The 11,631-nt window shown below is 40.1% G+C and overlaps 1 protein-coding gene across 2 annotated transcripts in view; it reads left to right on the forward strand.

Annotated features, from left to right (window-relative positions):
• Positions 1 to 6,768: 6,768 nt before the first annotated feature.
• Positions 6,769 to 11,631, forward strand: part of LOC121384731 (solute carrier family 43 member 3-like) — an 83,187-nt gene continuing 78,324 nt past the window's right edge. Inside the window, exons 1-2 of one of the 2 annotated variants that reach the window (XM_041515268.1) lie at positions 6,868 to 7,329; positions 11,073 to 11,412. Coding sequence is in view for 1 of the 2 variants with exons in the window: in XM_041515280.1 (XP_041371214.1) it covers positions 7,267 to 7,329 (63 nt within the window). In the remaining variant the exon portion in view is untranslated. Of the gene's footprint in view, positions 7,330 to 11,072; positions 11,413 to 11,631 lie in introns of both variants that reach the window. The other variant, XM_041515280.1, reaches the window with a different exon arrangement.

An 11,631-nucleotide genomic window follows, 5' to 3' on the forward strand; every position in this document is an offset into this window, starting at 1 on the left:
ATTTAGAAATAAGAGTCGAGTAGGTTTTAAAAGAGAAAAGTCTGACTGTTCTGAATTTGCTGATACTGTATTCCCGCCCCCTGAGTTGACCACTGGCGATGTCAGAGACCAAACCCGGGGTGGGCGTACCTGAACCCTTGTGGATATGGGCACGTAAATAGAGTTCCCTTCCTACCCCTGCGCGTGCTGTAACCTCACGGTGGTGCAGGGGTGTAACATTCTCTTTGAGAATGGCCAATGCAGCACAAATCCCCTTGTTTGCTTCGAGATACAATTGAAATTTTGAGTAAAAGTCCGTATCTATCTGTAATATTTGTATTTTTGCACAGTTCTTTACACTGTGTTTTTATTTAAGTCTTTAATTTTTATATTGATGTTGATCATCACTTTATTTGTTTGCATTACCATAGTTTGACACCCAATAGCCGATGTATTTTTCGTGCTGAGGTGTCGTTAAACATTCATTCATTCATTCATTCATTCATTCCTTGCTGATATTGTAAGATGTATCCAACTAATATATTTTAACGACTAACAGTACATACTGAATATAGTTTCTTGTTTAGAGTAAAATTACCCACTGAATATACATGTAGTTTCTTATCTAGAATATCAGTGTCTGTATATTCGGTGTGTTTTTGGTTGGCCTGATATTTGTAAGTATTCCACACTGGATTTGGTCTCCCAACAATTTCGATCAGAAACACATTTAGTATACAGCCACTGATATTTTACGCAAGAATATTTTTTTATTTAATATGTAATTTAGGCATTAAAACATCTTTGTTAATCAAAATATAAATCTGTATGATAAATCCGAAACACATAATCAGAGTCGTATCTGCACAATGCTGAGTCGAATGGATGTTTGGCAAAATAGTGGATGGTTCCATGAATATCTACCCAGTGCCTCGTCTATAGGAGGACAGCCACTCCCGAGATTCTTTACTGGGGATTTCATCCTTCTTGCATCGCCAAGAGGACTGCCACTCCCAGACAAATTTACTAAATCAAAACTAGCACCGGGCAGAGCTCATTGGAATAAGTACAGCTGTGATGACATGCACTCATGAATGACTGCCACAACAATAATAATTTTGTTTTGTTTAATAACACCACTAGAGCACATTGATTTATAAATGATCGAGTATTGGATGTCAAACATATGGTAATTTTGACACAGTCTTAGAGAGGAAATCCGCTACATTTTCCCATTAGTAGCAAGGATTTGAGGCATGATAGAAATCGAAGGGGTGGGGATTGGGAGTATATATCCTTTCGCGAATGAGCATTAGTTTGTGGTAAACAACAGGCAGGTTTTGACTGTACTTTTGAGAGGATTATTTATTCATTTGTGATATTGGAACCCACCCTGGCCCTCCCATATATGTTATGCATTGCAATGGGGCACAACTGTACACTACAACTGCACAACTATACACTTAACCATCCAGCGTTCTTTCCAAGTTCTGTAAGACCAAATTATTTCCCATTGCCGATAACGTTAACATTAAAACAAATGCAACACACAAAAAAGTCGCCAAATCTTCTTTTTTAGTTCAGAACGTGATACAATTTGACCACGGGCTAATGGTAAGTCTGTAGGAAGTGGAGGTGGGGTGGGGTGGGGTGGGGTGGCTAGAGACGGAGGACAGAGGACACACACACACACACACACACACATATATATCCGACATTATGTCCCGTCATAACGAACAGAACCCAACACTTCACATGAAAATGTACAAAGGTATCATTCTAAAACACAAGACCTGCATATCGTGACTGTGTAAAGTTAAATCTTACTAAGAGAGGTAACAGGACGTCATCAGTAGTATTAGGACCTGTATGGGGTCATGATTGACCTGCTTTCCCGTGATCACGTGACCTTGGTAGGAGACAATGGGCTTTGTGTAGGAAACAATGGCCTTTGTATAGGGGGGTGCAGGTGTGTGACCTCGGTAGGAAACAATGGTCAAGGAAACAATGACACAATGGTCTTTTGTGTGGGAAACAATGACACAATGGTCTTTTGTGTGGGAAACAATGACACAATGGTCTTTTGTGTGGGAAACAATGGCCTTTGTAGAGGAGGGGTGCAGGTGTATGGCCTGGGTAGGAAACAATGGCTTTTGTGTAGGAAACAATGACACAATGGTCTTTTGTGTGGGAAACAATGGCACAATGGTATTTTGTGTGGGAAACAAGGGGCCTTTGTAGTGGTGGGTGTAGGTGTATGGTCTCGATAGGAAACAATGGTCAAGGAAACAATGACACAATGGTCTTTGTATAGGAGACAATGGCCTCTGTGTAGGTTGGTACAGGTGTGTGGTCTTTATGTAGGAGACAATGACCTTGGTGCAGGTGTGCGATCATGGTGTATTCAATTCAATGTATTGCATATTACCAAACAAACTGGTGTCAGCAAACAAATAAAAGCAAAGAAACAACAACAATTAATAATAACAATATGTGTAAGGTGTAAGTCTGACGTTGGTTTTGGCTTCATTGTATAACGTCTATTGTGTTTTTTTTTTTTTGTATTGACAGTGGACATACACGTGGATGTTTTTTCACAGTGTTTTATTCTAGACACCCAAAATAATAGCCGTTAAAATATGTCTCGTGGGGAAGGACTGTAACTGTTTGCTGACTGTTTGGTTTAAAGTGAGGCTTTCATGTCGCCAGACAAAATGCGTGTGTGATGATTTTCATTCATTTGTATTTCTTTAGCACATTGTCGACGTTTTCTTTGTTGCCGTCATTCAGCCATTCATTCATTCGCTTTATAATAGAGGAGTACTTTATCAGACCTCTTCATCAGCCCTCATACAAAGGCATTTTATTACGCCTCTCCGAGTGTTTATGAAACCAGGTGAACTGCAAAAGACATACCGACGCGTGCCCGTCTTAAGTAGCAGAATAAATTTGTTATGGTATGCACACTGACCGTCAAAGTTTGTTTGTGTTTAGCGACATCACTAGAGGACATTGATTTATGAATCATCGGTTATTGGATGAAAAAACTTAATTTTGACAGTTTTAGAGAGGAAACCCACTACATTTTTTTCCATGAGTAGCAAGCGATATTTTATATACACAATCTCATACCCCTTATGGGGCCAGTATTTCATAATTAAATACAAACTTTTTGTGCGTGCGTGCGTGCGTGCGTGTGTGTGTGAAACACTCCCATCCCATTGCTATGAACAAAGAACGTGTGACTGCAACTCAACGCTCCAACCTAACCTATGCTCTTTTAACTGCATTTTAAACACGAGTATTTCCCAAGAGTACAAGCCTTTATAAACAACCAGTGTATTATGTCTGGTATATCAAAGGTCGTGGTATGTGCTGTCCTGCACACACAACTCTTGCTACTATAAAGTAGCGGCAGAAATATTCAATCACAAATCTAGTTATAGAGTAAACAAAAAACAAACGCAATGGAGAGAGAGAGAGAGAGAGAGAGAGAGAGAGAGAGAGAGAGAGAGAGAGAGAGAGAGAGAGAGAGAGAGAGAGAGAGAGAGAGACGGACGATATGTCACACGTGATTAATCCATTAGTGTAAGTTGGTGACACGCGCGCCGTCATGGGTTTAACAAGTAGTACAAACGCAATGGTTTGGGTTTTTTTTTTTTTTTTTTTTTTCTAAAGTACAATCGCTGATCTCTCTAGATTGGGTTACATCGAGAGACCTTAAGGGCGACATGTGAATAATATGAGTGTTCATTTCTCTTCATCTTCGTCGTGCCCATCATCAGTATCATCATCATCGGTATCGTCATCGTCTAGTTCATCCAAATATTCGCCAATCCATGAACGATACTGATTTAATTTAGAACGAATCTGAGATTTCACATCTCTGCTGCCTGCTCATACCCGAGAATTTGGAAAAGGATCGTTATTTGGATCCCAGAGTCAGAAATCTCATCGTGTTGGACGACCTGATGTCTACAGCTGGAAAACTCTCGTATCACCGAAACCTCTCAGTGATTGCCATCAACCAGAACCTCTATAACAGCAAGGACCCGACACGGAGAAGAAACTGTCATTACCTGGCACTGTTCAACAACCCCATCGACAAGCAGCAAGTCCTAACCTTGGCACAGCAGATGTATCCTGGAAATACTCGTCATTTCATGCAACGGTTTGAGGAAACTACCCACAGGCCCTATGGACATCTCTTGGTGGACTTGAAACCGACCACGCTCGAACATTGGCGTCTTCGACCTAATGGTTTAGAGACGGGGCCGTCCGAATGGTATAAAAGCACGAACGTAACGGCGAATGTCTCAGAAGAGTTTCAACCACCGTCGGAGAAAGAGCTCTACGTGCAAATCATGCAAAGAAACGCATTCAAGAGAAAACTACCAGGCATACCTGCCTACGAAAGTGACGACGACGAAGAAGAAGATGAGGTAGAGCCCTATCTGAAAAAGTTCAAGAGGATGCAGTCTTGCGATACGTGTGGTCTGGTCTTTAAAGACGGGAGTGACTTGCAGCGACACGTGAAAACGTGCGAGGAGGGAAATGAAGAGCCGTCGCCCGACTTGGAAAACGAAGGCATTCGTCTCATGGTGGAACGTGAATTCGACATCAATCGTGATTATCTCCAAAGCAAGAGGAAACGATACGAAGATAAAAACATGTCCCAAGATGCCATCGAAAGAAACATGAAGACACTGCAATGGAAGTTATTTAAAGACACGTACTCTCGCTTTCTGACGTATATGCATTACTTTGACAAAGGCCCCAACACGAGAAAAATTCTTCAGTTTGTGAATCCAGACAGAGATGTGAAATCTCAGATTCGTTCTAAATTAAATCAGTATCGTTCATGGATTGGCGAATATTTGGATGAACTAGAGGATGATGATACTGATGATGAGCACGACGAAGATGAAGAGAAATGAACACTCATATTATTCACATGTCGCCCTTAAGGCCTCTCGATGTAACCCAATCAAAAGAGATCAGCGATTGTACTTTAGAAATAAAAAATAAATAAATAAAAACCAAACCATTGCGTTTGTACTACTTGTTAAACCCATGACGGCGCGCGTATCACCAACTTACACTAATGGATTAATCACGTGTGACATATCGTCTCTCTCTCTCTCTCTCTCTCTCTCTCTCTCTCTCTCTCTCTCTCTCTCTCTCTCTCTCTCTCTCTCTCTCTCTCAACCATTGCGTTTGTTTTTTGTTTACTCTATAACTAGATTTGTGATTGAATATTTCTGCCGCTACTTTATAGTAGCAAGAGTTGTGTCAATATTCTTTCTTGTTTGTTACTGGAACACTAAATCATGACCTTGCTGTCACATTCTTTACAATATTGTGTAACCTTTCAACAACGCGACGTCTCCAACGTGAGGAACGTCTCAGGGCTGTAGGCATGCTCCAAGTTGGCACCACCCAGCGAATTTTGGCTTGTAGACGTAATGTGTCCCAATCAGTCATTATCCAATTGTGGCCCCAATATTGACAAACCAGAAATGTGGATGATCGTCCCCGTTCAGGACGACCAAGGGCCACAACTCCGGTTCCAGACCACTTCATTAGGACTTACTCGTTAAAGGGAGTTTGACGAATCGAGGTCAATCGGCCAATCAAATCGCAAAAGAACTCCGTGTTACAACTGGTGTTACATTGTCTGGTCACTCATCGTAACAAAAAGAAAGGAAATGTTTTATTTAACGACGCACTCAACACATTTTATTTACGGTTATATGGCGTCAGACATATCGTTAAGGACCACAGAGATATTGGGAGAGGAAACCATATGTCTGACGCCATATAACCGTAAATAAAATGTGTTCAGTGCGTCGTTAAATAAAAATTTCCTTCAATGGTGTACACATCGTAGACATTGGGTTAACAGTGGTTGGGCATTGTTTTCAGACGAGTCCAGATTCACTAGACTTCCATGATCGACGACAGCGTGTCTGGCGACGTCCCATTGAACGCTACGCCAACGTCAACGTTCGTCCTAATGACCGATTTGGAAAAGGGTCCGTTATGGTGTGGGGTGGCATCACCATGACTGCCAGAACCCAGATGCATATTGTTCATAGGTGAAGAGGTGTCACTGGGCAGTACTACCGTGACAACATCCTTGCACCGATCGTTGTGCCCGTAGCACGTCAGGCTGAACGCCATTTTGTTTTTAGGACGACGACGCTCGTGCTCACCGGAGTCACTGGTCACTGCGTATTTGTAGCAACAGAACATCACCACACTACCGTGGCCAGCCCTGAGCCCAGACGTTTTACCCATTGAGTCACATGTGGGACATCATCGGACGACGTTTCCGAGAACGTCAACGTCAGCCAACCAACTTGGCTAAATTAGGCGCCACTCTCCAAGGGGAATGGGACAGGATCCCCCAAAATGTTATTGGACGTTTAATCAGGAGCATGCTATGTCGGATTCGTTTGTGCTTGGCGAACCGCGGGTGTTTTAATATTGAAAATGTCAAATTGACAAGCACCACCCATGTTGCCTATCTATGTCTCCCCCGGACCTACATGACTATCCTGGCTATAATCTTTAATGCCAATTCCTCGTCACACGAGTGCTTGTGTTTTACCATTAATTAATATTGCAATAAAAATTAATAAATCTCTGTTATATTGTGTTATATTTGAACATCCCCTACTTATTTTGAACATTATATATATATTGTACCACGCTGTCGATTAAGAGACAGTAGCATTCATTTCCCTGGTTTAGTGATTCGTTTCTAATGAATTTCAGTTTAGACGAGTTCTGGACGAAACCTAATTTAAAGTGTTCTGCTCTATTTACAGTCCCTCGGGCTGCTGGTGTTCCCTTGCACCTGCCAGGCGGTCCCTCCCTCTCCCCCCCCCCCCCCCACCTTTCCTGTTATGACAGGCGTGCGCTACAACAGCTTGTTCTGAATGTGCACGTAAAACCCTATGACCTGACCTGATTTCCAGTCTTATCCAAATTAGGCATATTTCCTCTATGTATATTCGGGTGCATTTTAATGTGTTGTTCTAGAGACCTCTCCAAAATGTATTGTGAAGAAAAAATTATGTTGTAATTTGAGGTGAGTTTGGCTAAACTAAACTGATTAACTAAAATATCAGTGATTCGTTTCTATTGAATTTCTGTTTAACCGAGTTCTCCTAGCCGAAACCTACATTAAAGCGTTCTGCTCTATATACAGTATTTTTCTTTTTAAAAACCACAGTGATATCGACATACCATTTCTAACTAAATATAATCTTTTGTCAATTTATGTTACATTGGAAGTCGATCGACCTACTCAACAGACGTACATCGCACACTTGTATAACGAAGGTACTGTATCTTTTCTATTGCGAGCAAGCGAAAGAAAGAAGGAAGGAGAGAGAGAGAGAGAGAGAGAGAGAGAGAGAGAGAGAGAGAGAGAGAGAGAGAGAGAGAGAGAGAGAGAGAGAGAGAGAGAGAGAAGAGAGAGAAAGAGAGAGAATGTGAGAAAGAGAGAGAATGTGAGAGAGAGAGAGAGGGGGTCATACTGCACTAGTCCCGATATCTTGTCTTATCATATCTTCTCTTATCTTATCTATACATATATACATACATACATACATACATACTTGTCTGTCTGTCTGTCTGTCTATGTTTTTTGTTTGTTTGTTTTTGTTTTTGTTTTTTTAATACGATTAGTTTTTTGTGTCTGGAGCGGGACGTATCCCCGTGGTCGGTTTGGGATCGATCCCAGTCGGTGGGCCCAATGAGAAACTCTCTGTCTGTCTGTCTGTCTGTCTGTCTATCTATCTATCTAAGTTTTTTTATTTTTTTATTTTTATTTTTTTATTATTTTAATGCCATTAGATTTTGTGTCTGTTAAAACAATGTCTTGTGAAGCCTTGTTATCGTGTTAAATGTCAAGGCTTCACAAGACATTGTTAGCTTGTCATTGTGTTAAATGTAGGGGCGGGACGTAGCCCAGTGGTAAAGCGCTTGCTTGATGCCTGGTCGATTTGAGATCTATCCCAGTCATTGGGCCCATTGGGCTATTTCTCACTCCAACCAGTTCACCACGACTGGTACACCAAAGACCGTGGTATGTGCTATCCTGTCTGTGGGCTGGTGCATATAAAAGATCCCTTGCTGCTAATTAAAAAGAGTAGCCTATGAAGTGGCGACACCGGGTTTCCTTTCTCAATATCTGTGTGATCCTTAACCATATGCCCAACGCCATATAACCGTAAAATGAAATGTGTTGAGTGCGTCGTTAAATAAAACATTTCCTTCCTTCCTTCCGTTGTGTTTAATGTCTGATTACTAATTTCAGCGTACATTTATAATTGTTTAGCCATTAAAATAACCAATAAAAATAGGATTACATTGTATTTGAATAACATATAGTATCATGTATCGTCAATCATCGCCTTTGACAGCGGAATCACGAAGCCCAGTGGTAAAGCGCTCACTTGATGTGCGGTCGGTCTGGGATCGATCCATGTCGGTGGGCCCAATGAGCTATTTCTCGTTCCAGCCAGTGCACCACGGCAATATATCAAAGGCTGTGGTATGTGATATCCTGTCTGTGGGGTGGTGCATATAAAAGATCCCTTGCTAATAATGGAAAACTGTAGTGAGTTTCCTCTGTTATATGTGAAAATTGCCAAATATGTGACATCCAATAGCCGAGGGGGTGGGACGTAGCTCAGTGGTACAGCGCTCGCCTGATGCGCATTGGTGGGCCCAATGGGCTATTTCTCATTCCAGCCAATGCCATGGCACTTAATTCGGCCAGAAACCAGCCTGCCCCCTACAAAAATGGGAGCCTGTACGCCTATGAATACAATGAAACAAGAGTCTGTGGCACTGAAACGTGGAAATACCCTTAAAAATAGACTAGAGCTCGTCTCCATAACGTTTACTTCTCAGTCGACTCGTTTATTTCAATTATTCACATTATTATTATTATTATTATTATTATTATTATTGGGACAGGGTTATCAATATGGAGAACATGCAGGTACAAATGGAATATTTTGTGAAGGTTCACTGCCCTTTAATGTTCGGGATATGAAAGGTCCCTTGATTATAGCCTTTTGTATACCATTCTCAAATGGTTTTTCATCTAGATAACCCTGCATTAAAAAAAAATATGATAACTCTATAAGTCTCGAGTTCAAATACCCCTGTTATATATCGAGGGGTTAGTGCCAGAACCCATTATATGGTGAATTATACAAACATGAGTTAATCACCTTGTCAGCATCATGGGAAGGTGTACTATCATTTCACAATGTCTCATTCAAACCAATCATTTATTTATGCTTTTAAAGAACAGAATCCAAACCAATTATCTTTTATGTCCATATCCACAAAAGGCAAAAACCATGTTTTTAGCTTACAACACTGGCTTGTGGTGGGCTGTAAACTGTCTGAGAAGATTGAATCCTAGGTGCCATACCGCATGACAGGCTGACATATGCTAGCTCTAAGTGTTTACATCCAGAGAAGGTGTTTTATATAATCTCTGGCTGGATGTTTTGGCTTACAAAGAAATAACAACTCTGGCTGAGGTAGCTAGAATTGACTGTTTACGCATCACGATGACCGGTCCGTTTGTGATAATCTGAGATGGACTGCAGACAATGGGGGGCGGGGGGGGGGGGGGGCTGGAAGTGTTTAGTTCTTAGACATCTGGAATGTGGTAAAATGTGTGTTGTTAACTAGTTGCTGAATAAATGTCGGTTATGTAAATAGTTTAATAAGAAGTGATTGCAGAGTTCATTTAGTTCTATAGAAGAAACATGCAGTTAAGAAAATATTAACTGAACAGAGACAGAGAACCTAGTTAAACAGGAAAGTTGTTTTCCCTTATTTTAGTCTGAATAGTTACTATCTGTATTAGAGGAAAAAAATAATATAATTAAATTAATTTGCCGGGGGCAGGACGTAGCCCAGTAGTAAAGTGCTGGCCTGGTGTACGGTCAGTCTAGGATCGATCCCTGTTAGTGTAATCATTGGACTATTTCTCGTTCCAGCAAGTGCTTCACAACTGGTGTTACAGACCATGATATGTACTATCTTGTCTGTGGGATGATGCATATATTAAAGATTCCTTGGTGCTAATAAAAAAAATAGTTGCCCATAGTTTCCTCTCTAAAATATATTTGTGGTCATTAACCACATGTCTGACACCACATACCTGTAGTTGTGTTGAGTGTGTCATTAAATATAAAATTCCTTTCTTTCTTTCTTTTTTTAAACATGGCTCCCATATGCAACAACCTTAGTTAAAAATTATGATCTAGCTATGTCTGTATTTTGTAGACAATTTGAATATTATATAAAAAATAAATTTAAGTTGCAATTTAAAATGAAAATGCCTGGGAATTGTTTATTGTAAAAAGGATGCCGGCCCATAAGATGATAAATGTTTTATGACCATACACAATAAAATATTTTAATTTACTTAGCATAGAGGGAAATTAGTTTATATTATTTCAAAGGCATCATCACAGGATTGTAACTTTTCTAGTCATTGTATATTTTATAGACATTATATAATATTTGACATATAGTTGAACATGAATTAGTAGATACAGGTCAAGTATTTTTCTTTAAATCGGAGTCCGTTCATGGTAGTTCATATTATAACTAATTGGTTAGAAGAAGCGACCCCCTTTATATAAATGGCATAAAATAAATATGCATACTAATAATAAATATTGTTCATTGTAGTAGTTGAAATGTATACACATTCATATTTTCTGGGCTAAAATATCTAAATATTACTACATTAACTGGAATAATTGTAGCATTTCAGATGTTCCAATGATGAGATTATAACAAAGTGGTTACTGCTATAGTGTGTTTAAATAAAATGTATTGTGTACATGTATATCATTATACGAGCGCATTAGAGAAACATTATACTTAATCACGCACAAGATCAGTGCTGATGACGAATGCATTAAAGTGTATTTAGATATGTTTTACACCTGGCCAATGGGGGAAATGCATATAAATGATACATTGTCGCTGTTTTGTTGGAGCAGCCACTATGCTGGTAACAATTTTCCTTTTGTATTTTACAGAGCAAGTGTTGAAATACCTCAACATATGATAACTATGGTTTAATCAACTCCCAGATCAGGTTGCCAGGGTCTGGATTGAAAATTAACGTTGCGGAAAGACACGGGCTTAGGATGTGATAAGATATCACTTGCCGGATTCGTTTCGAGTTGTGATGTGTCATAGCCAGCTTTGTTTTGTAGATCCACATAGCCACGATCACGGGACACACACACCTTCCCACCTGCGTCATATTGAATTCTTAGGGGAACAAAAATAACAGTTAAAACTTGATACACAACTATCCACAAGCACCAAACGCCTAGAGTTTGAGGATTTAAACAAACATGGAACATGGAATAGGTAATTTTAACAATTCACTAGCCATATATATATATATACATATTAGGGTAACCAGGATTGTTTATTGAGGGTGGAGTGGAGATAGAGGGCACTGCTTTTACACATTTTATGGGGTGACATGCATTATAAAAGTTGGTATTGTGAAAAAAGAGGTCCTCTTGTGCCCAATCCCTGGCTACCCGAATACGGCAGTGTATATATGTGCAATTTAAAGTACAT

The sequence above is a fragment of the Gigantopelta aegis genome, chromosome 2, assembly GCF_016097555.1.
Source record: "Gigantopelta aegis isolate Gae_Host chromosome 2, Gae_host_genome, whole genome shotgun sequence".
Taxonomy (NCBI): Eukaryota; Metazoa; Mollusca; class Gastropoda; order Neomphalida; family Peltospiridae; genus Gigantopelta; species Gigantopelta aegis.